At 40.5% G+C, this 26,902-nt stretch overlaps 1 protein-coding gene across 2 annotated transcripts in view; it reads right to left on the bottom strand.

Annotated features, from left to right (window-relative positions):
• The window catches only part of NKD1 (NKD inhibitor of Wnt signaling pathway 1), a 112,278-nt gene that overhangs the window by 22,370 nt on the left and 63,006 nt on the right, over positions 1-26,902 (bottom strand). For both annotated transcript variants that reach the window (XM_076349281.1, XM_076349283.1), the window contains exon 4: positions 16,499-16,556. In XM_076349281.1, coding sequence (XP_076205396.1) covers positions 16,499-16,556 — 58 coding nt within the window. The remainder of the gene's footprint in view (positions 1-16,498; positions 16,557-26,902) is intronic.

Raw genomic sequence — 26,902 nt, 5'->3', positions numbered from 1 at the left:
AAGATGACTATTCCCTGCCCCAAAGCTCTTTGTTGGGTTTTTCTGTCAAAACGAAGTGTCTTACAGAGCATTCTCTCCCTTCCACCACCGCGCTCATGCACTGTGCTGAAAGCTGCTGGCATGTGCAAAAAGCACCAGAGTTCCCCAGTCTACAGGGTGCTTCAGAGAGGAACGGCACAGAGTTACCTTCTGGTTTCAGGAATAGCCCTTCCACTGGCACGTTTAATAACCTTTCTAGATGTACAGTTTGTGTTCAGATAGGAAGCTTTCACTTTAATGTATAATTTATGTAACAAAGGAAAAAATGTGCTCTGACAAATTAGTCTTCTCAAAAAACAAGAGTTCAACTATTGGGGAAGGAGGGGATACATCTTGCAGTACACTCCTTTAGAGAGTTTAAATACTGTATGCCAGAAATTATCCTCTTTGAGCTTTGCTGACCTTTGATCTGAAGAACTCATTGGCCTTGCTGCTCCAGGGAATTATCCTTTGAAATCAGTTACTCATTTTGGAGCTCAGATGAAATGGGGAAATCTGGTGATCTCATCCTGATGTCAAGTTTCATTCAGCAAAGAAAAATGAAATCTAAACGAGGAAACTTTAAAGGGGAATATGGAGGTATTAAAACAATATTTACGAGTGATCAAATAACATGTCTGTGCATATATCCTCGTGTGACTTATCCAAACCCAATGACCATTTAAAAATACATACCGGAGTACCTGCTTTGTCTCAGAAGAGAAGGATAAGTGTTTGGTATCTTGTTTCTATACTTAGTTTTGACTATTGACATGCGCTCAATTTCATGAAGGATACAAACACATGCTGAACCTACTTATAAATAAAATGAGAATGTCTGCTTGGGACAGTTAAAACTGGCAGCCTGTAAACAGAGATCCACCAGTGAGCCGCATGCCAAGGTTCAGATATATTCACAATGTGAACTTTCTTTCAGCTCTGCCAATGATATTAAACTAGACCAGACAAGATTGCTATCTCAAAGGAGTGTGGAGAATTAATAGACTTGTGTTTCCAAAGTCTAGGCCATCAGAAATAGGTCCACATACAATATATCATCTGTGCAAAAATACTTACCTCCCCACTCAGATAACAAGTCCTGACAAAGAGAACGCTCTATATAGATGAATATACAGAGAAACCTATCCTTGTTGTGGGAATCCACAACTGGAGGAAAAAAAAAAAGTGTATTTATTGCTTCTCATGGGAATAACCATATGCTCTCAAAAACAATGTTCCCTAACAGAATGTTTCATGAATTGAAATGCTGCATATGTTTTCTTTATGATGTTCTCTTTTCTTGTTCATTATTAATGGTCTTGTATTCACTCCTATAACCTTAAGACACTATAAAAATGCGTCTGGACAATATTTGAAATTGGAAAGACAATAAAGGAAAAATATTAACTTGGAAAAATTGTGAAATACCATTCTTTCATGAAAAACAAACTGACTGGCTTAAGTGTACTAGCAGATGTTTCTCTCTAAGATTGTTAATTACTACCACCCAATTGCTTGTAATTGAGGTGGGGGAGGAAGAGACGGAGAGAATGAACACCGGTTTAAAGGTATTAAGACTCATCCCTGAAGAATTAAGTCTTTTTTTCAGGGGTTTATTCATTCCTAAGAAAAGAAAGGGGTAATAATTCCAACTGCTCCTTAGGAATCACCAAAAAATCCCAGAAATGAGGTAAAACTGATTGCTGCGCTGCTTGTATTGAATGAGCATAGAATACTAAGCTTCAGACAGCCAAACCATTCTTCACTCACCTCCGTCCTGCATCTGAGAATCAGGGGGGGAAAAAACAGAGCGCCAAAATACAGCTGCAGTCAAGTCAGGTCAAAAAGTGACTGTTTAAACTTTCACCCTCACTCAGGTGGCTTGTCATTTCAGATTTTTCAAAGCCTCATTCAAGCAAAGCACCATCTCTTTAACAAATGATCTTCCTTCTCAAAGTAAGGACAGTTTCACTCTGTTTTGCAACTGTACTGAGCATTTTAATCAGATGGATTAAGAGGATCTTGTGGCCAGAAACAGAAAAGGATGCAACCCTGATGAATGTTCAGGTGTGAGTTACAGCTACCAAGTCCAGATTTGCACAGCAGTTAGGAGAACTCAGGCTAAAGATGAACTACTTCAGAGCCTCTTTGGGATGACAGCCATTCCAAAAGGCATGTGATGGATCACAGGGCCCTAACTCAGAAAGCAGAACTATGGGAGAAGCTATGCAATTCCACAGTGATAAATTATGGCTGGACATTACCAGTGACTTATCTTAACGTCAGGGTCATTACTGTGTAATTTTTGAGAGAAAGCAGAGTAAAGGTAAAATTGGAGAACAGACAAAAATGCCACCTATGAAAGTCAGCATCTGGCATACATGAAACCAAATCCTTTGAAGTGAAGTATTATTAGCCTTCCCCTCGAGTTGGATAGACTAGATTCCACGGCAATTCTTTAAAACTACTATGAGAAACCAAGGGGCAGAATTATCTGTACGTGGGGAAAAACAACAAACCACAGACTAGAACCTGAGACTTGTGGGGGAGTAGGGTAAAAGAAAAATTAAAAAATGCATAGACATATCAAGACAAGGAGATGAAGTCATAAGCACTTCTGTAACAGCTCAAATTGAACTTCAGTAGCAATATTTGACTGGTGGAATTGAGCGTCAAAGATCTGGTCCAACCGAGCTCAGTAGTAAAATTCCTATTGACATCAATAGGGTAAGGTAAGGGCTTCACTTCCAATTTACAGATCTAGCAGACGCAGCAGAACTTAAAGTCAGAGACTATGAGGACCAAAGGGATAGAAAGAGAATTAATTGTGTTGTTTTTCCTGAAGTCTCTGATGTCTAAATTATCTGGTTCTGTCAACGTTTTTTTCATTGCAAATCAGGTTTGACAAACATAACCGACATTCTTTGGTGACTGCACGACAACAACCAGAGCAATAACAACTATGTTTGAAAGTCCAAATTGAGAATAAGTCCTTTAATTAACAATTACATTCACATTCAGATTTCACTTTTAAGTTCTGCTGGAGGCCATGGATTAAGAAATATCACCCCCATTAAGCAAACATTTTGGTTTTATTCCACAAAGTTGACTGAAATACATCCCTAACAGAGATAACTCTGCTTGAGCAAAGGTCCTCTTCTCCAGCGGCAAATGAACGTAGGCAGAATGGGACCAGGAAGGGAGTAACATTCCTGTTCCACAGCCACCAGAATAAGCGCACAGCAAAACAGGCTCGTCCTGAGTCAGTGCCAAAAGCGTGTATTCAACTTTCTCTGGCTGAAAGCTGAAGCTGATGAATTAGACACACCCTTCAAAACAACAAAGATCAAGCTGCCTTCTCTGAAACTTACTGTAGGGAAATTAATTGTCCATTTTAAGTCCAGTGGGACAAGTCAAAACCAATTTAGCAAGAGCTGTACTAGTAGTACTTTGTACTAGTCTGGGATGGGTATTTCAACGTCAAAATATGGAGAGAAGTCATTTTCTTCTATTTCACTGTTTCCTGTTGATGGTCACAACACAAACTAATGGTTCAATTGCACACCACGGGGTGGAAAAAAAAAGATTCAAGATGTCACAAGACCTACTGCCAGCACCCAACACAGGCACAGAACAGAGGGCTAGTGACTCAGGCCATGCAATGGCTTGCAAAAAAAACCCTACAAAAATAGACAACCAAGGTATGTTTTAAACATTCAGGCATTCTGGCTGACAAGTCACCACTAGGACATTTGGGAATTGCTAAACTGAAATTCACTCAAATATTCAGATAACATTTTCTCTCCTGAATAAAAAGTAGTCAGACTCACAGGTGTGTGCAACACCACCTCCCTTAAGGCTTCAATTCCTTTTGCCAACTCCAATAATTTGACACATATAAGTAGAAGTATTTCCAAGCCTTGATACAGAATCACAGGTTTCTGTCTAGGTCTGGCATCTTTTTTTTGGCTGTTGGGTTGGGGGAAAGATTTTTTTATTATCTCCTTACCAAAAAAAGATTTGTACTAGAGATGCAGATACAAAGGACAATACGGTCTCTCTCTGCTAGCTAGGGTGTAACTCATACATGCTTAAACACTAAACCTAGATTTCTCACACTCTCTCTGGAGTGAGTTTGCTGAAGGGAGGGCGTTTGTTGAATTTTGCCAGATTATGATTCCCTTTTCCAATTAGTTCCCCAACTGGCTGTATTTCATCAACAGCAACTGCCAGATTAAATGCCTTACTTGACCATCTTCACCCAATACGCTTTGATGTTCAGTTCTCAAGCTTCAAAATACCTTTTGGATGAAGATCAGACAGCACTAAACAGAATTACTAATTAATTAAGCAAAGTTAAATTTTAAACACTGTTTGTTGTGTTAGCCAAAAGCCTGAACAGAACAGTCTTTTTTTCCCCTTCCTCATCAGAGATCAAAGAAGATAATTTCTCCCTCCCCTCCCCTATCTTAAAAAAAAAAGGGGGACGGGGACGACGAGGGACGGGGACGACGACACAGGAGACGGGGGGGGGGGGGGGGGGGGAGAATCTCCATAAGCTTTGGTCAGAATAGTTCAGGATACCTGTAGCAGCAAGATTTGTGTTTGATCAGTGGCCATATCAAAAGCCACATTAACAGAATGCAATCTGCTATCATTTAATGATACTATCTGTATCATTTAACATGGGTAAGCACTTCTTAAGTGAAAACTGTCACTGTCATATGGACCACTTACCACTTTCTAACAGCATTATGTGTCCTTGGAGCTCTGAATGGGCCTGCAAAGTGTTGAATTCTGTTGCTGAACAATGACAGATGGGGACATCAACTGATCATTTGTAACTTAAAGCAAAAGAAGAAGACCTCTCTTCTCTAAAGATGGCCATACACTGATTTGGTTAGTAACTGGTAACAATTTTGCTTTTTAAAAATCCCTTCTCAGTGTAAGTTGCAGATAGGTGTGTTCAGATAGGATTTTCTGTCTTAAATTTTCTTTGTCTCTTTGGATTTTTTCCCCCAAGATTCACAAGGGAAGAAAAGGAAGAAAAAAACCCAGCCACTACATAACCCTTTATTCAAATGAAGGCTGAGTAGGTAATGTTATTAATAATGTAGGCTTTGATATCAACTTGCTCCCATCTAAGTTAGATGTTCAATGGGAAAATCGTGTTTCCACCACCTTTGCTGTGATAACGGGGCCTCTAAAGGTATCTGAACTGTAAGATTCATTTCATCAGAATTGCTTCCCATGAGGAAGAATGTCACTCTGACCCTCACAAAGCTAGCCTTTTATAGAGAGCAATATTGTGGACCTGTACTGTAACATTATTTTGGCTGTGATGAATCAGTTGCATATCTGACAACTCACTCATAGTTAATATACAGTGGCAGGTTCAGTGTTCCCATCCTCAAAGCCCTACATCTTCCTCTGAGAGGTGGGGGAGAATGGAAATTGATCCACAGCACAACTGAAAAGTAATATAGCGACTAATAGTCCAGCATATAGTGTGTGTGCACAAGCATACATCTCTTTCGCTTTTCTTATTTACAAATGGGTGAGGAATGGTACTAAGGTGATACATAACATACTGCAAAACATGCAGAGAAATAAAATTCATCAAGGCTTGACCCCACCACCTTATCTAAAGTCTAGAGAGCACACAGGATCTCATCACAGGAAATGATTCCCACAGAGCAAACGCAGGTAACTGCTCACCATTATTAATAATTATAGTACAGCCTAAAGACCACAATCAGAGACGGAAGCCCGCTGTGCTATGTACCGTGCAAAATGCAGAAGAGGAGATGGCTTGGAGCAGGCTTACGGGAGGAGCCAGCCCTACCTATTGCTCTAGAGAGCCCATATGTTTTGCAACTCAAGAGTCAGCTTCCCACTTGAAGCTACCCCTTTGGTGGAAAACCCTGCAATATCCTCCTACAGTGGCATTGTGAATTTTCATTCAAACGTAGCATCTTGGAATCTGGGCGGCAATCACTACTTGCTAGTGGGGCCTGGGGCAGCTGCCCCTGCAGGGGCACAGGCAGCCTGGGACAGGGCAGGCGGGCGGGTGCTCAGTGCAGCTCCCAGAGGGTCCTGCAGCAGGCACAGAGAGCAGTCTTCATCTGCACACCGATTTGCCAAGAATATCCTTCCACACCTGGATGGCTCTGCTCTCTGTCAAGGCTCATTAAAATAACAAAACAAAACAAAACAAAAAAGGTCTGCAGCACCACACTTTAGCTTCAAGCCTCCAAATCCTTAAGAGGGACTATAACTCCCTCCTAAATCTTTTGTGCACAGAGCTCAGGGCTGCCTTGGCTCCCCTCGGCCTCTCCCCCGCCGGCGCGGAGCCCTGCGCCCAGCCCCGGCTGCAAGGCACAGCAAAGCTCTCCGCTCCTCCGGAGCCCTGTGAAAATTCCTCGGGTAGCAGGTCTCTCACTTCTGGATATTTTGTTTTACAACTACTATTCTTTTCCTCTCCGTTTGTTGCCTTTGCAGTTTTAAATCCTTTTCAGTACAAAGTTGGGCACTTTGTATGACATATTTTACTGGTGAGAGGACCTGGATTGCTGGATCAGATTTATAAAGCAAGAAAAACCTGATTACTGTTTTTTTTTTTTTTTTTTGGTAGGCTGGGGGTTGGGACTTTCCATCTAACAAGAGCAGCTGGACTCCAAACTCTTTCAAGAGCAGAAAGGTTGCTTCAGGTTCATTTGCACAACCCCATAGTGCTGCATTTACTATTTGCTTTTACTCACAAACTAGTCGTGGTTACACAAAGAAAAAAAACCTCTTCCAAACAAATGACATTTTATCTTTTTCTCCACAGGAGAATAAGGTTGACTGCTACTTGTGCTTTGAGGTTTGGATGTGATTGAGATGAAACATCTGTTAAGAAAAAAGGTGTGTGGGGGGGACTTTTTTCTGCTAAAAATATGCCTTTTTTTTTTTTTTTCCCACCAAACTTGAAACATGTGATGAAATTCAACTTTTAAAATATAACCCTGGAGCTACTTGAAACTATAAAAGTGTCCTCAGTATCTGAGGCAAGTCAGAATTTCCACTGTTCAAGCTGGGCTTTTATGAAGAGCAGACTTTAGAAAAAGCTGTAATCTGTCTAGGTAACAAAAGGGCACTTGTTCTGCCTGGTGAGGTAAAACTTTGGGTTTCTGTAGCTACTGCAGCAGAAGTGGAGTTGAAGCACACAAAAGCACCCTGACTGATACACACTTTGAATTTGGAACAGCAACTGGCAAAAGCAATATGCTTTTCAATGAAATTGCCTCTGTAAGTCTGCATGTACATGATTGTGTATTTGTAAGGTTCAGCAGGATGGCAGGTTGTTGTGTCTAAACTATCCAGCCCAAAGGTTCAGGCATCCATCTAGCTTTACATCTATCTAGACGTCTATATAAAATGATGGCTCCTAAATTGGATCCCAGAAATGCAAGAACTATTTAATCCTGTCATAAACTGTATCCTCACGTGAGACACACTGGGATATGAAATCCCTACAGGCAGGAGAGAAGAGCTTTACAGGAGCATGCACATGGGATCTAAACAAAAGCCTATTGCAGAAAGCTACCAAAAACCCAGCAAAGGGAGCACTCTGAAACTCAGTTGCCTGGCTGTGTCAGGGTCAAGTCAAACACAAGAGAACTGGCAACTTTAGGAATATTCGGGAGTTGCAGCAGGACATATTGCCTATGAAATGCAGTACTCAAGGTTTCTAAAAATGAATGTAATGTTTCATGTAAAGGCATGGGATTTGAAAGAAATACATTGTCTTCTGAAATAGCAAGGGCCAAAACTTCTTTCAACTACAAGAGCACAAAACTGGAATAATTCCATGAACACCAGCATGAGAGTATTATCTGGCCCCAAATCTTTGCCTGGAAATACACTCTAGTTTCACATGGGTAAAAAAAAAAAAAAAAAAGAGAGTGTCACAAGAGAGTCAGAAAAGAATGGCATTTTGACTCACTTTTCAAAAACATGTTTAATAAAACCTCCATGAACTGTGGTCAAAGCTACAAGAAAAATAACTGGTAATAATCGTTGCTGGGAAATTAAAAGTAGAAAAGGACCTTTGTTCTTCAAGTAGAATAAATGAAACCACTGGTATTCATCATGTTTCCAGAGAGATTGTTTTCAAACTCCTGACTTGTTCCCATATTTCATTCTTTGTTCTTGGTGGTGGATGTCCTGGGGCAAAGTTCAAGTACATTTTTATACTGCTGCACATGTACAGTAATGCAGCTTTATCTCTGTACCATACACACTAGATCAGCTGTCTCTCACAGATACGCCTGAGTCCATCAGTTTGCCAAGGTACATCTGATGGTAGACCCTGCCTCCCAGATTAGTCACCACTGCAGAGGCAGGAGAGCAGGACATGCAGACGGATGTGGCTAGCTGTAACCCAGCCATCCCTGGATGGTGTTAAGGGTTTGACAGGTGTACCCATGCGGTGGGCAGCTAGCGCAGAGCTGTACACCAGCCTGCATTCCTGTGCACTCAGTGTGATTGTTACCCAACCTAAACTAGATGAACAGCTCACCCCGATATGCCTACACACGCTACAGTTCCTTCTTCCTCTAAATCACGTTGACAGCCCAAGGGAAACAACAATAACTAAGACTAATTTGGTGAGTCCTGATTACTGAGGCCCAGCCGTTTCAAATCTCATGCACAGAGCATGAGCCTCATTTCACTGGCACCCATTTCTCACCCCTATCTCGGTCCCACTACACGGTGTGAGCAACCAGTTGGGTGCTACAGTCTGCTGCCTAAGTGCCGCCATGATGCTTCGCTCACCTTCAGGATGTGGAAGGCAAATGCAAGAGCCCTCCTCCCTTTGATGAGATCTCCCCAAGCTATGTACTTTTGCCCTTTGATTGCCCTGCTTCCTACATGCACCCTGATCATCTGCCTCCTACATGCTACAAGAGAAGCAGCTTGAGAGATTTGTAGACATAGGTTTTCAACAGCTATATCCACAGGTGACTTTTTGCCTCCTAGCAAACTAGTTCACAACTACCCCAGAGCTCAGAGTAAAGGAATATTCTTATTGTTAATTGAATCTTTTTTTAATGACCACTAAGAAACAGCATTAGCTTCTCTGTGAAAGAAGGAAAAGTTGCCAGTCTTTGGTAGAAGGAAAGAGTATGGAAAACCAATATTGTTATAAATACCAAGGATGTATATATATTAAAGCTTTCCATGTTTAAGGCATTCATAAGGATCAACTCTTTGCTTTGAGGTGTTTGTTCACTTCCCTTTTCATTACCTTGGTTTTCTACTGAAATATTTTTTACACATTACACACAATTAAATTAACATTTGACTTTCTTCAGCCACCATAGAGTCCACTTGTAAGTTTGGAAGGTTTTCTTGGGTACTATACTTTGAAACCCTCTCTCTGTCATATTGTAAGGGACAGACGTGGATACAGGAAATCCCAGGCTCTCTTCTCAGCTTTGCTATTGTGTCCCTGAACCAAACATGCAACTTGCTTGTGTTCAGGAATAACAACTTTCCAGCAGTGCAGAATGATCTGAATACAGAGATCAATGTGAAACTAATACTTACAGCAGAGGTATGATCTTCCCAGTCTAATGCAGAGGATTAATAACCCAAAACAAAACTCTCAAACCATAGACACAACACATCATCTATCAAAAACTTAGGCAGCACCAGTGTAGGAGCTGGTGGGTTGTCAGCTAAAGAGAGCGGTACCCTACATGCAGGGAACAAGCATGGCACAGGCAGCAGAGCACATACCCTCCGCACAGCAGTGGCTCAGTGTGGGGAGGAAAGCTCACCCTCCGAGGTGACATAACAGCCCACTTTTCACTGCCTTTCTGTGCTCCGCTTGCCAACATGGGTGGGAGCTGTTAGACACTGATAACATCCATTTGGAAACACCTGGAGACCACTAACTCATCACACACAGGCCATGGACAACCATGGGATGGCAACAGTCTTTCATCACTACTGACCTGGCTGCACTTGAAACAGCAGCTCTAGAAGTAAAAGCTTCTGATCCAAATACCAACCCCCCTCAACTGGAACAGCTAATGTTAAGAAACACATACAATTTTTTTTTTTTTTTTTTTTTTTTTTTTAAAGTGCCTTATGCCATAAGATTTTCCTCCCACTCATGGCAAACAGCCTACCTGCTTCTTATAATTTCCTGGATCTGTGTATGACCACAGGAAAACTTCTGCTAATCCTACCAGTCTCATGTTCTTTGGTGGCTTTTATTCTAACTGCCAAACTAAGCAGTTTTCTCTTGGCACTCTCCACTGCTCCTTCCCCCCCACCCCCACCCCCGATGTTCTTTGGTACTCCTTCCAATTCACAGTAACCAGCTTATCAGCTTCCAGCCTAGGCAGGGACTAGCTGTTTGTCAGATAATGGTGGCTGGTGCCGGTGGGTCACCCTGAAGCTGAAGATATTTTTCAGAGTTGTTTCATGTCATATTGAGTAGTAGGAAAGGATACAGCAGAAACCTCTTGACAGCCAAAAAAATACAGCCAGTGAGCAAGTGACCACCGGCCTGAGGTGATCACATAGCATATACTCATGCATAGTAAATCTATGCTAAGTGCGTAGGATTAGCAAGAAGTCATTAAAACACAGAGTTCCCATACAAAATCCCAGAAGGCTGACCACAAAAGCACTTTTAAGGTAGAATTATTAGCACTGTTTGCAGTGTCAGTGATGAATAAGTATTTGGTTTAAGAACATGACAGGGAAGGGACCTTCATTTTCTGCAAAGCACCAAGCCTGCATCAGTAGTACTAGGTAGGTAGTAACAACGGTGCTGAGATAAAGCAACTTTACCTGTGTGCAAGATGCAATGTATGTCGTTTCTATAAATACACTGAAATTTCATGTACATAATACATAGAAAATTATTTAAGCTTTACAAAATAAATGAAATAACCTTCATAACTGAAGGTATTAACTAGACAGGATCATGCAGTTTGAAATAGCTGCCTCTTATTACCCATTCGTAGCTCAGCCTAGCACAATACATGAATTTATTACAGCTAAGAGATTATCAAAGTATGGTAAAAAACATCTCATGGGCAAATAGGTGGTTAGCTAAAACTAGTTAAAATGCTTGTTCAAGTTTTTCTTTGCTGTCAAGTTTATAAACAATTTGGGCTCAAGTACCATACCTTGCCACCCTTCCTCTCAGTTGACAACAGATATTCTTCCAATTACCAATTTTAGAAATAACTCCAGGAACTAAAGTCTTCACTGAGTTTTTCCTGAACGGAGAGACAGAGGAGAGGGAATTATCTTGCAATGCATGAGAGCAGCGTCGCTGTTGGGTGCTGTGGGGGAGGCATGCTCCACCCCATGCCCTCCCCTGCAGCTGCAGCCCCAGCAAGGGGGGAGCACGGGCACCTCGGCAGCACTCGTGTGGAAGCCAACGTGCTCTCTTCACTGGGCTGTCTGGGATGCATATGGTGGGGGGAAGCATGGGCAGCTGTGTGTGGGTCCAGGATGGTTGGCAGCATTGGGCATTAAGATCAGCAGCCTTAAACCACTAGTTCATTCTTTACTATTGGTTCCTTGTTTGCTTATCAGTTCTTATTAAAGCCAAAAATAACAACACAGCTCTTCGTGGTAGAACTCTGTTAACCATGCCTCAGCTCCCACTTGACCACAGATTCCCTGGGTGCTGGATAGAGGAAGAAGAGATGAAGGACTGACTGGACATACTAGTAACATCTTGAATAACATATAATAATATTAAGAATATAATGAATTATTTTTCTGCTTTGCTGAATACAGCATGCCTTACTTGAAGGTTTAGAAATTCCATAATGTATTGTAAATGTGTGAAAAGTGCTACAAGTAGCTCTTTTACAGATATGATAGGTTTTTTTTCAGCAACAACATGTGCTTTGAACTCTGCTGGAGGGCTCTCTAATATTTATGGTCAAGAAGATGACCTGAATAATTTTGTCCTTTCTGGTACCAGATGAGGGAACATCTTACATCTAGGGATTTGGATACATCTGGTTTGGGAAACATATCAAAAAATGGGTTTGTTGATTCAGGTCAAGCTCTGTCACTACTTTCAGCAGGACTTTGGACATCATGTTCAGATAAGGCACCAGGAAGGCTTAGATCTTCCCCAGTCTTCTGTTGAGAGAATAATAATCAAGACATCACCCTTGGCTGACAAATGAAACAAGGAACAGATTGCTATCAGCATAAGAGGCAGCTCCTCTGACAGGTACAGGACTAGATCGATCTCACAGAGATGCAAGGTTTCTAGTTAGTAGAAACACTTAAGTCATACTTTCCAGGAGAACAGTGACATGAAATTTCTTTACTGAAAGAGTGGTTAAACATTGGAACAGGCTGCCCAGGGAAGTGGTTGAGTCACCATCCCTGGAGGTATTTAAAAGACGAGTAGATGAGGCGCTTAGGGACACGGTTTAGTGGGCATGGTGGTGTTGGGTTGACAGTTGGACTCAATGACCTTAGAGGTCTTTTCCAACCTTAACGATTCTATGATTCTATGAAAAATCACATTATCACATAACTAATTGGGGTGATAGGTTAGGTGTCTTCTGAGCTTAAGGACTTCACCTTGAACTCCAAAAGGCAGTTAAAGTAGACTGATAACTATATCCTACTGGGCCCTAAAGAGCTTGTATTGAGACAAGTAGGAAATTGCCTCTTTTCCACAATCAGTCTGTGTCAGAGGGAGATTTTCCTGCTTCTGGTTCAGATGTCACAAGCAGGGAGAAAACAGTCTGCTCTGAAAAGCTTCTAAATGTTCAATTGATAAGATGGAGGAGCCCCAGTTCACTTCATAAAGACATGGAGTAGTCAAGATAAGAAAGCTCTCCTGGTCTACAGGCTTTAGCTGTGAAAATTTCCCAAAAGGTCTGGGGAAAGGAGGTGAATAAAGTTCTGGAAAACAAAAGCGAGTCTCTTGAACGAGTCATTAAAAATCTTACTTATGCCTTGAAGAGCAGAGAGAGAACTTTGATGTCATTATTGAACACACTAATAGCAGATATCTTTCTGAGCCACCTGCATGTCTCCATGATGGAAGAGTGACTTGCTGTTTGATGCTACATTCAATTCCTGCCTGCCATTTTAGCTTCCCCACTGAAATGAAATGAAAAATACCTCCCAATGTCTGTGCTAGTTTTTGTGACTTCTTCCAGAGTCACCTCTAGTCATTCAGTTCTGGCGACCTACTATTCTATCTAGGGACAAGGAAGAGAAAATGCAAGCTCTTTTATCCTAGACATGAAGAATGATAAACCACATGCTTCCTGTGCAGAAACTGCTGCACAAGAAAGTTCAAGCACAAGAAGTCTGTACACAGCCACAGCAGATTGCACAAGTATGACCTTCAGTACAAGTACAAGTTGCGCTTCCACTTGGCAAGTGGAAGTCTCTGAAATGCAGTGGGAAAGCACTGCTAAACTTGGAATGAAAGTTGCAAATGAATCCACTACAGAGCCTATATCCAGCATGCCCAGTTGTTGAGTTATTAATGAAAGAGGAAGATGGGAAACAGTAATATAAGATGAGACTGAGGTTTTGATTGGTGTCCCTTATCTAAGGAAATCACTGCCCACGTAAGAGAAAATCCAAAAATTTCAATTTAGTGACTTGCCCAGCAGCAAAATCAAAGGCAGGTGCTGGATATAATAGACAATACTGGTCAAACTGTTTCTTTCTGAACAGCACTCAGTAAACAGAGTCGCCACTATTGAGTTCTAACCTCTTGTCATGCAGCAACATTGAGTCAACAATCCGCTCTCATGGCTTAATGCTTTTGATGTTTACTTTGTTCTTTCTATAGTTCAAAAGAAAGCACTAATACACCAGTCCTCTTACCAAATACAATCTTAATCCCAGAATCCCGAGCCTTTTGCTGTTGGCCAGTTAAGTCTGTTAAGACGAAAGGATTTGATCAAGCTTTACATAACAACACAGAAGTTAAATCCAGCAAAGAGAGTTCTTTTTATCTGTACTGCTCAGACAGCTAAGAGGGGGAAAAAATGAGAGGGAGGAAGGGAAAAAAAAAAAAAAAAAAAAGGTAATGAACTTGGCTATGTAAAACAAAATAAGGAATTCAATTATTTCTCTTATTGCCACTTTGTCTTTTCAGTGAGAGTCTTCTAAAGAACTCAGATTTATTCTCCAATAAAGTCTCTGAGTGTGAAGGCTGTAACTTTCCCCTAACCCAGAAGAACTGTGGCACCTGCTGTGCTTTTTTGCAAATCTGAGAAATTTTTTTTTTTCATTTTTTTTCCATCCCTACCATGTATTTATGAAGACAGAATATAGTTCATTGATTAGACACTTGCCTGGTACTTGGTAGAGCCGGGTTCAAGTCTTTGTTTTGCCATTCATGCAAGTAATATATACTTTCTATAATATTAATTACATTTTCACACAAAACATTTCTATGCAGAAAAGAGCTACAACAGTGGTCATCTTGTACCTAAGCCACACAGAATTCAAGCTGTGCCCTAACAAAGGTCTCAAATCATGCTTCAGCTTCACTTCATGCTAGTATCACAATTTTATGCTAGTACTATCACAATCATCCAAAAATATGCCAGTAAAAAGTACGAAGTTATACATAAAGGGTGAAAGCATCCTGCTTTAACACAATGCTTCTAGTATAATCTGTTAATTATAAGATTTTCAATCTCCCATTCAAGACAGAAGTGGCTAACACTGTCCCCAGCATGGAAAGCATAGCCTGGAGATCCAAGAGCCGAAGGGATGAGGTCCAAGCCTTGGCAATCTGCACGCATTTGCCTCAGCACTGGGTGGGAACAGTTACCTGCCTCCCAACTGGAAAGATGCCAGAGAACAGCTCTTCCCCAGTGGCAGCACACAAAGAAAAGACCACCTGCTGGTATCTAAATCTTGTCTTCACTACTCAGCTACTTCATAAGAAATGAGACACATCAGAAGTAATAATGTAAAACTGCTGAAAGACTGAAATTACAGTAGCCTAAAAGGTTTTACACTAATAAAAACAATCCTGCTGCTGACTAGTTTGGAAATATTATATATTGGATATTATGTTTGCTATGCAAGACAATTCTACACAACAAAGTAAGAAGTAATTAAAGGCAAGGAAAGGTAGAATGAGACACAGAAAAATAGAATTATTCACCTCGCTGACATTTAATATCCTGTGTTAAGTAGATTCCCCTATAATTCTGAAAATTAAAAAGCCACCCTTTATTAGAGTTATGCCCTACTATAAGCAGAAAGGAAAACTGTGGTGAAGTTAAATACTGAAACACTTTTAACAAACACTGACTCAATCATGGCAAGTATATCTTGCTTTTGTGTTTAACAGTAACCTACAAGCACCAGCTGAAATTGAGCTCTTACGTTACAGGCACATATGAGGGAACATTCTTTGTAAACTACAGACATGATGATAGAAACATGGGATCCAAGAAACACAGTATATTAACACATTTCACAGGTAAGGAACTGGAAGACAGACGTTCTTAACATAGAGAATCTTTCAAGGTCTGTTTAGACTGAAGTGTCTACCACCAGAAACAAGTGACTGGATTATAAAAGGACAGAAATTTCCAAGTTAAGCTTGACATGGTTCATTGCTCTAAGTTGGGCACATTGTTTCCACTAGCCTATAATATAAATCTAGCACACAGCCCATGCAACCACTTGTTATACTAGAGAGTTTCCCAGAGAATTTCTGAAGTCTCATTTCCTTGTTTTTTAAAAGAATGAGCAACAATGTCCTCAAATTAATCTCTTCGTTCATCAATCCCCACTTGTCCAACTGAAGTTCAAGGTACCTCAGATGTGTCTTCCGGCACGCAGAATACAGTGTCCATACTCAAGGTCCCCAAAGACCCTTCCTGCTACAACAATGATTCCATCTCCACTGCAAGGAGAGGCCTGATCACAGAGGAAGAGATGAGATGAGCCTTGGAAAGAAGCAGTTATCTGAGGCAATAATGATTCCATTCATATTCAAGAGAAATGTATTGAGTAACAGTCTCTGGTCTTTATTAGAAACTAACGCAGGAGTTTCTAAGTCTGGTTTGTGTAACACAGAAGGGTATGCAGCGTATCACAAACCTCAATGCTGACATTTTCAGCGATTGCATTTACCACCTCTGCTGGGGACAGTGATATTCACTACTGCTACCCATGCCAAGAGAAGTAGCTGGAAAAAAATTGGGAGACCTTGGATTAAAACACTTGGTCCCTATGATACAACTGGGTGACTTTTTTTGATACTCGGAGGACAGTGGTAGGAGATACAGAAGTAATACCCTATTCCCATCTTAACAGTCTTGCCAGGCAAACGACGCATCAGTATATCAAGAACTGCACTCTCATATGTGCATTCTCACACTAACTTGTTCACTGACTTACTCCAATATCCCTTAATATTAAACAAGAAATTTTGTTCTTTAAATACCTTCTAGATGAAAGTGTTCATCACCAATAGTGTCTCTGTAGCCTTCCCCAGATAAATCCTGTTTAAAAAAAAAAAAAAATTAATGACAAATATACTACATACAAAGTGTTGAGATGTTAAGAATATGTATTTATTATCACCAGGATTAATTTAAAACACTAACGAAAGCACAGAAGTTGTTTTCCAGGAAAGAAGTCAGTCCCTTTATTAGTGGTAGTCAATGCATTTGGTGCTATTTTGCAATGCTCTGGACATACTTTAGGACAAAAATTTAATGGAAATTAATAGATTGTACAGGGGAAAGAAAAAAGAAGTGTTCCTATTCAAATCCTTTTACAAAGTAGATTAATATTTAGCATTTCAATGTTCTGTCAGTCAAGCAAGATTAAAAAAACTCCAAATGGAAACGATAAAGGAGAAGTAAGCCCTTCACTACTGACAGAGGAATGTTATCACTTGGTTCCACCAACAAACAGAAAACTTTCATATGCCAGAGGTCACCCAAGAAAAGCAGATACCAGACTCCGAAGAGCTGCCTGATCCTTCAGTCCCGAAATTAATGAAATTTTGTCAGCCCCAATACATCTAGAGCAATACAGAAGCAGATGCCGTAGATGCAGATGATCTTATCTCAGACCCAAAAAACATCTCTCTGATGGTGCTGAAGTAGTAATAAAGGGCATCAGTGGGATTTGGAGCTAATCCCACTTACAAAGACCCTGAAGAGCATTGTTACTCTCTTATTAGCAGACCCTTCCAGCTCCATCCCCCCCCCCCAGCTAAACCATAAGCAGTGACAGCTATCCTCATGTTTTGCCTTCTCCCATTCATTCCAAAGGCTCTAGCATCACCATAACGTCACTGACGTCCTGGTTTCGGCTGGGATAGAGTTAATTTCCTTCCTAGTAGCTGGTGCAGTGCTGTGTTTTGGATTTAGCATGAGAACAATATGATAACACACTGATGGTTTAGTTGTTGCTAATCAGTGTTTATACCAAGTCAAGCACTTTTCAGCCTCCCATGCTCTGCCACAGCGAGGAGGTGCACAAGAAGCTGGCAGGGAGCACAGCCAGGACAGCTGACCCAAACTGGCCAAAGGGATATTCCACACCATATGACATCATGCTCAGTACATAAGCTGGGGCGAGTTGCCTGGGGGGCAGCGATCGCTGCTCGGGGACTGACTGGCCATCAGTTGGCGGGTGGTGAGCGGTTGCATCACTTGGTTTTTTCCCCCCTGGGTTTTGTGTCTCTCTCTCTCTCTCTCTCCCTCTCCCTCTCCCTCTCCCTCTCTCGTTGTTTTACTTTCCATTACATTATTTTAATATTTCAAGTATTAAACTGTTCTTATCTCAACCCACAAGTTTTCTTACTTTTGCTCTTCCGATTCTCTCCCCCACCCCACCAGGTGGGGAGTGAGCGAGCGGCTGTGTGGTGCTTAGTTGCTGACTGGGGTTAAACCACAACACTGACCTTACATTATAGTGTGGCTCCCTAGATTCTCCACAAACACTCTTTGCCACTGATAAATAGTTATGGTGATTAAGAAGGATATGGTCCTAAAAAGCTGGCGTGCTGCACTCATGGCCATTTTAACTTCACCCGCAAAAACATAGCAGGAACACAGAGCCAGCATTCTCAGCATCAACCTGTGAACTGAAGTTGACAGTTCGGAGCTTTTTGCACGAGATAAAAATAAGGGAATAACCTGGGAAAATTAATGTCTGGTTGTATTCATTAGCTTTATTGTTAAGCAATTTTATCGTGATAAAAGCAGTTCACCTCTTTTTCTTGAAAAAGCTGTCAGAAGTTCTTTTCTGCCTTCCACATGCCCAACTGTTATTCTTTGAGATTAGTTATCAGAAAGTAACTAAGCCACAGAAGCATATATTAGGAATCCTTCAGTATCAATTTCTGCAACAGCACTTTAAAAATTAGATTTCACAAACACTACTGGATAGCTGGCCCAGAGACCCTGAAAATACTGTTCTTTTCATGAGCAGATACCCTGAAATAAAGTTAGAACTCACGGGCCAAATGGCTCTGAGAAATGCTGGCAAGCAGGCCCGGAATGCTATGATTCTCACAGCACAATGTTGCTATAAAAGCTGTCATTCTGGATCTAGCTTTCCAAGAAGCAAATCACAGAAACTATTTTGTTTCCTTGAGTTTTTGTTCCAGTTAAAAAGGTCTCTTTTTTTGAGCATGTGCTGATTAATATCAATCATTACCTTAAAAATTATGGAAGAAATGGACAGTGAATGAAAAGAAGCCATTAAATGTTGGCATAACTTATCATATTTCTGCAAGAAGATGGTTTTTCCTTGTAAAAGTTAGTATACTTTTGTTTGATCAAATTCCCCCATGTTATCATTTTCCATGAAGCTCTGAGAGCACACCTCTGACTGCTCTCGTAGATAATGAGATACATAGGAGTGACTACATAGGCAGATATGGCACCTCTGCTCTCTCCCACACTGTTTTGTTTGGTTTCTTTACTAAACTCAGATTCCTGCTCCCTCCTGCTCTCTTGGAAAAAAAATATTTTCTGTTAACCTGATCAGCAAATATGCAATGAGTAGGTATGATCTTACTTGTGATGTACCTCTGAGGAGAATACTATCTAGCTGGTAGCCTTCATCTCTTAAAATTTTAGCAAAGCAAGCAGTGCATCTGGGTATCAAATGTTGCCTGTTAAGATGATGTCATTAATCTCATCCTCTACAAAACCCACAAGTCATTAATTTTTATGATTTTTCAAAAGATGTCACTTAAAAATGAGCATACATTTGTTGATGTAAAATGCACCATCAAGCAACTCAACAGAAAAGAGTGGAAGACAGAAGTGTACAATAGCAGAGTGAAGCATTAGTATGCACTAAGCTAGCTTCCTTATTGTCTCACTTTTAATCATTACATGGGTCTTAAGTAAATATGTTTTATATTCTCATCTAGTTTCACTCTTTCTCTAGCTCCTAGTTATTTAAGTTAAAGTAGTAACTGCAAGCAAATTTCCAGTAAGTGTTTCCACCTTAAACCAAATTATTATAAATTACCAAATTCTAGAAAAGTGTTTTTATGATGTTGAACCATAATATAACTGTTAAATAGCACATAAATTGACAATCCATCCTGAAACTGATGAGAGTATCATTTGAACATTTTAGTGACACATTTAAGCAGAATTCCTCAGCTCCCATTCAAATGCGTTCCTCTGTGTGTGTAAGATTATAACATGTATTATCTTTGATAGACAGATGTCTATCTGCGAAAGCTGTGGGCAACTGTAAGATTTTACAGGAAAAAAATGAAGGGAAAAAAAAGAAACTATCATTCATCTTATTATCATTAACTCTTCTGTCAAAAAAACTGCAAGAGAGTTATCTGAATATTTTTAGCACCACTGAGACAGATGTCACAACCTGGATAAATACCAAAATGCACCTGCTTGAGAAAAGGATTCTGGACAGTGTATGTAAATTCACACTCAACAGAAAAGTACAAAAGCTGAGCAAGCATCAGAGAAAATAATTCTGACCGCAGCTCCTACTGCATAATGGAGTATTCTCCAGTAACCTGTACAAAGTGCCTTAACGTGAATAAAATAGTGCATCTACCCCCAGCGACCCAATTTCAGAAAATGGACTAGAGAGAAAGAAAAGGGTAAATGTGTAAAACATAACTTGCAGCTCAAGAAATTCTAGTGGGAAGCAAATGCTATAGCCAGGTAGGAATATTTGACACTGGGGAGAAGTGTGTTCGAGCACAAAGAAACCACAGGCTCAAGGGGATGAAAAGACCAGCAGCAGCTCTGCCGTTTGGCCAGGCTCTGCAGTGTGGGCCTCCCTGTGCCCTGCACAGCTGCAGGAGCCCGGCCCGCAGCAGGAGCAGTGCCTGAGAGAGCAAAAGCAACAACATTTAGGTCATAGGTAGTTGTATATCACTGTCCTGACACAATGTTTTAAATCACAGCACTGCGTTTTCAAACTGGAACACTGAGTCATGAAACAACCAAAACCAGATGTACCCTGTGAAATACTATATAAATGAGGTCAGCAAGCACTTGAAAGAATAAAGAAAAGAAACATTTACGTAGAAGGATTATTCCAGCATGCCATTTCTATAGGTTGCTAAACAGGAACCCATCTAGAGTAAGTGTTTCTACCTCACCAGGAGTTTCCCAGATAAGTAAGTTGGCCACCGTTAGCTACCAACACAAATCACACAGAATGACTAAGATTCAGGCTCAAACATCTGCGTCAAAACTCTGAACAGCTGGCTGCCTGGCCTGGGTAGAAAGGACCTTGTGTCCCATATGTCCCATTCTGATAGATGCTGGTAGATGCTGCTGCACTCAGATTTAAGAGGGTGGGGGTGGAGAGAAGAGTTAATTAGTGCAACTCCCTCAGAAATGTTGCTGAGTATATACATACATGAGGAAGAAAAACAATCTTTAAAAGCTCCCCCACCCCAGGGCTTCTATTCAGCTGGTTACAAGTCAGGCAATCGTCACTCGCTTCCCACCTTTGCTGTGCAATCAGACTCCGATGAATTCTAACTCGCTGGGAATTTTATTTTTTTAACCCCAACCTCAGCCCTAACCACCCTGTGCAGTTTTCTTCTGACACAAGTCTCTGGACACTAAAGGCCAGGCACTCACTCTGGGGCTTCCAGATATTGACTTCCTTTTCACCAGCTATCTGAAAATGCTGCCATCCAAATCCTCACCCATCATTCTGCCTGCATCGCTTTATTCCTCCGATACCTTTGCTGGCTCCCTTTCTGCTTCTACATTGAGGTTAAGCTCCTTGTCTTCACCTTCCAGGCTCTACACAGTTGTATTTGTGTTCACATCTCCTAGCCCTACCTCCTTGCCCCTATGCCCGCCGATTCCTTTAACCTTGGTCATCAGTATGACTCTTTCTACCTGTCCTGGCTCTGCCTTTTCATGCTGCTCTCCACGACACCCAGCAGCCAGCACGTAAGAGCCAAAGCTACAGAATGCAGAGTGTGTATTTTAGCAACCCACATTCAGACTAACATGGTGTTAAATACAGTTTTGCTTTTGGTGTAAGTAGAGACAGCTACATCCATAGATGTATTAGATATATCAAAGGATAACCTTTGATTTAGGTAGGTTATCATGATACCAAGCACATTTTTAAAGTTTGGACCCCCCTGCTCCCTGTATTACATCACAGTCAATATTGTGTTAATTAACATTTTTCTAAAAGGCGTTGCTCTTCTCAAGTAGAAACAAGTTGCTTTACCTCTCCTCCTTCAAACACCTCATCAAAATCCTTTGATTTAGCCTTAAGATACTCAATTTTCCACATTTTCGGCAGAAAATATGCATACATTTCCTGTTTGAGTGAAGTTCTTATCAAGGTATCATATCCGCCACTTTCCCCAAGTAAAACACATGCAAAATGACAAATTGTCAACCAAGGAAACTTTCCTCCCTATTTTTAACCATCTGACTGACATATGTATTTTTTTTCTCTTTATTCTCATATTGATGCAATAAAGTTCCAGTACTTTTGGGACGAGCAAAGTTGAAGAAACGTGTTTCACAACAGGACTTGCAAGGGACAAGATATGTGGTAACTCTAAAATCTTGTGGAGTAGATTTTATAATGGTTTTAAAGTAGCTGCCAACAAGAATGCTGTGTCACCTATGCACAAACTTCCATTCTTGATGTAGACAAAAAACAACCCCAAGAAATAGAGGTTGAGGAGAATGAGGATGCCCTTTGGCCTTTCACCCAAATGACTGAGGGTTCTGTCAACTGCTGAGTGGCTATTCTGAATGCTTCAGTCTCACTTGCAGGAAACAAGTTTCCAAAATAAGTCTGATTTTTGTACAGCGAGTCCTTAGCAGATTTTTAAAACGCATCCAAACCCCAAAGCAGTCATTATTATTGTTTAACTTTATTTTTAATCTTGTCCAGACTTGAAGAGAAAGAGGTAAAAGACTTTTTCAGAAAACAATTGATGGGAGGAACCTAGTTCCCCTTTAGGGGAACTTCAGATACCTGAAGTTTCCCATGGACTAGAAACATAGCCATGTGTAACTATGATCAACTCAAGCCTAATCTTCACTACTAGGAAACCTATTCACACCTCAAAAAATGGTATCATTTATTTTAGGATAATGCAGGTGAAATAGATACTCCGTTACCTGAGGTGATCATCATTCTTTACAAATACAGCTTTACAGCCAGACTTCAAACTCAAAAATAAAATAAACAAATACATAAATAAAAAATTAAACTGCTTGTAGTCAGACATACTTGGAGATGACATTTTGCAGCTTCCATGCATACAAACCCATGCAGTCAAATATACATAAAAGCGGACGTTTGTGCACACAATTTTGTGTGATCACTACTTACAGGCAAAAGATAAGAATGTGTTTGGGGCATGCATTTGGCTCTCTCTGCATTTGGAAGTGAAGCCTTCATATTAATATTCTCCTTCAAAAATGCTTGAAGATCCCCCTCGTAAGCCTTTTCAAATAAACCATACACTTCTGTATTACAGTGTCCCATTTAGGACAAGAGCTTCCTTTCCTTCCCTGTTCATAAGTAACCTATATACCTAGGGCCTTACACAGATAAAGCATATATTCCAAGCCTCACTATAATGGAAATTGAAACCAGGCAAATACAATTAAGAGTTAAAGCATACACCATATAGAAAAACACTATAGAGCAATACACATTTATGCCTTGGTTTAAAGCCTAATAATGTTTCTCCTACAGCATATTTTACCTTTCCTTCTGCAACCATGAGGTTTTACTTTTTCTTTTTGAGTTTGCCATTCTGAATAATTTAATAATAAAGATAACTCACCAGGATTCAACTTTCTGTAAAGAATGTGTAAAGCAGCTCACCCTTGGAGAAGTCAAGGTGACACTAACTTTTAGACCAACATTAAAATATACATTGCAACTGCGATAATGCAGTTTGTTAAGCAGAAGCAGCAAGCTCAACTTCTATAATGTTTTCTTTCTCTGAAATAAGAACCTGGTGCTCTGTGATCCATTGCAGATGGGTTTTTCTTCCTTCATCATGCTTCTCTCAGATAAAATTTCTTCGTAATATAATCACAGCAGGTAGAGTTGTTAAGAAAACAGATTTCTCCAAGATCTCTGATAGATGATCTTGGATGGGTTTAGCTGCTGCCGTTTAGGATTTTACTGCCTCTATCTGCCATGATGGCCTCTATGTCCAAAGTTACAGTCTTCCTAACAGAGCTGGCAGAACACAATGGGTATAGCATGACAGATAGTGACATTCATCCTTTGGTACCTTAGCACAAAGTTCACACTAACATACCACCTCAAAAACTACGATGGTGAAGAGCACAAATGCATTTAGTTCATCTGCCTCTGCCACAGGAGCAGTAACTCCCAGCCATTATAATATGGTAATAGTGTTTGAAATCGCTGCATCTATATCCACCAATTTGACAGAATCGTAGCCCCTGCAGTCTCATCTCACAGAAGGTGACTGTAGAGCAATTCCAGCTGCTGGTAAAATACTGTGAAGATAAAGACAGGATAACAACAAAAAAACCCCAAACCCTTAATCTCCAGTCACAAAGGACCATGGACTATTAGAGGCTTATGAGGCAAAACATATCCCAGATTTTTTTTATATCCCTGTTACAGACCCTCAAATGGGTACAAGGTATGATACGCTTTTAAGGATATCCCATCCGTAGGAACATGAACATGAAGCTGTTGAGGGAGTGAAAGTGCAAAGCAGATGGACACTTACACAAAAGCCTTCATGATGGACATGTGAGTAAGAAAGGAAACATGGTTCTTTTTGTTCCAGGTTGCTTGCAACATGCAGCTGAATGTCTTTTGTCCCAATCCAACACCAGGACCGGGCTTTCCAACAAGATAAAACACAAATCCTTTCTTCATTCTTCTGATATATTTCTTTTCTCCAGCCTATGAAAATCGGGTAGCGGCAATACTGAAACATGCTCTTTGCAGGTAGCTTTTTCATCTCTGCTGCAGTGGGTAAATGAGCATCCTCTTTTAGTGGTCAGTCACTGCAATGTGCATTCAACAAAAGCTACCAACCTGCTCATTAAACTCGAATCGTAAGATTCCTATGTGCTGTGGAAGATGAGCATGCTCATAAATATATATCTATTTCTATCCTGTATACAAAAAAAAAAAAAAAAAAAAAACACTATAGAAGAAAAAAAACCAACAGCAATAATGGCTTAAAATACTATGGACTTGCTTAATATTACTTGTAGCTAGCAAAAAAGCATTAAAAGATAAAATTATCCAATGTACATTAAGACCTGTGGATAGTCAGAAGATCCATTTAGGGGGCAGCTTTATTTAGATCATTCCAGTTTCAAGACAGAACATTACTGTTTCTATGATGTTTTCACCCTGGATTTCATGGATCTTTAGAAACTCTTGCTAGGTGTTGCAAAGTGACATCTTCCATTAACACTATTATTGGAATTCTGGAACTATTATGGCTTCTACTTTTCAAGGTGATAGGGTGAGACACAGTTTTTCAAGGACTTCTGCCACGTAAGAGATGATATAAATGAAAGCAACTGTATGAATTAAGACATGTGGATTCAGCAGTTACATTCCAACTGAAGAGTCCAACCATCTCCAACTAAAAAAGATCATCAGTCTTTGAGATTAAATAGGACTAAAACAAGAAATGACTGCTTTTGCTATATTTAAATTCACTTTGAAGCTATTTCATAAGGATAAATGAACTCACTCTATAGATTCAGCTATTTACCTTACTTTGTTCTTCTAACTATCCTCTAATCTCTTTGGTGATTGCAAAATCAATTGTCCCATATCCCTCCAGATCTTATCTTCAACATAGATTATACTGATGAACAAGTCTAAAGACATGAATGAAAGAGGACAAATCTTCATCTACCTTCCAGCCTGGAGAAGCTCAATAACTCCTCCAAATTGCTTATTTTGGGCTTCTTCACCACAGCAGACAGATGGGCGTAGCTACGTAATAAATCTCATTTTCTGTTCAACTTCCTTTCATGATAGATTTGCTTACCAAGAAACTCTTTAACAGACAGACTTAAGTGGACTGAGGTGATTTTACCCAGGCATACCCTGGGAAACAAGCATGCAGAAAATGGCTACAGAGCTTGACTACAGAATAACGTGCCCATTTAACATGTGATCAGTGAAATCAAGGGTTCTCTTTCCACCGACTTCAGTGATCATTACAGCTTTAACGTACTGCATTCTGAACCTTTCTTGTGATAATAGCCTGTGTCTTCCTACATGGCTCAGGTTTTCATATAGCACAAGGGCTTAAAGCTCCCCTAGAATCATAATCAATGCTCCTCTATTATGTTTATAGCTCTAAGTCTTTTCCTGCTAATGGATGACGTATATTTATGCAGCTGGAGGAAACCTGGATTCAATAACTGCTCCACCACAGACTCACTGTGTGGTGTAGGGTAAGTCACTTAAATCTCTCTGTGCCTTCATTTTTCAACTGTAAAACGGAATTCTTGATGCCCACCTTTGCAAAGAGCTCTGAATCCTCAGGACAAAAACATACCCTGCTAAATAATATTACCTTGTTAGGAAGCACAGGTGTGTGACCCTGGACACATATGCTGATGTTGATCCATAAATCTGTCAACAGGAGGTGCTGGCAAAACAGATGGTTCACATTCCTTTTTAAACCACCTCTTTGTCCCCAAAGCCCAGGTATTATGTCAACTAATCATTTTATAACTGGTCAGGGTTTTAATGGGCCAGGAAGTCACAGTGAAGCACAATGCCACCAACATTATGGCTAAAAATGGAGCCAACAAGAGGAAAAGACAGACATAGAGGTTTCTTTTACTCTTCTCCTCTGCTCCCTGGCACGTAGGACAAACATTGTGAGGCTCTGCAGAAAAAGATAAAAGAAAAAGCAGAACCCGTCCCCACACATTCCTGTAAGTAGTACAGCATCAGTGATCATGCCTGAATGCTGATTGATGCTGCGTACATAGAAACAAACACGTGTTTTTTAATTACAGGCAATAAAAAACCACAGAGACACACCATTTAAAAACCTGATTTAGATGAACAGTTGCATGTTGACCCACAGGGTCAGAAGGATTACAAGCAAATTAAAAGTTCGCTTCTAAACATTTTGGGTTTTTTTACTGAAGAGTTACCTCTATTATTAGGAATTTCAATTCCCCATCTCAATTGCTGAAAACTGAGCACGTGGCATTTTCCTTGAAAATGTTACTGCAGCAACAAGGTCTGTGGCAGGATCCACGCTGCAGGCCGGGCAGGCTGCTGGGAGGGAGTGCTGGGGCGGGCAGGGCGGCCGTGCGGGACCGTCTGCCACGCACATTCCCATAAAAGGAATCAC

The sequence above is a fragment of the Aptenodytes patagonicus genome, chromosome 11, assembly GCF_965638725.1.
Source record: "Aptenodytes patagonicus chromosome 11, bAptPat1.pri.cur, whole genome shotgun sequence".
Lineage (NCBI taxonomy): Eukaryota > Metazoa > Chordata > Aves > Sphenisciformes > Spheniscidae > Aptenodytes > Aptenodytes patagonicus.
The sequence above is the reverse complement of the archived record's forward strand: the minus strand, read 5'-3'. Positions and strand labels throughout refer to the sequence as shown.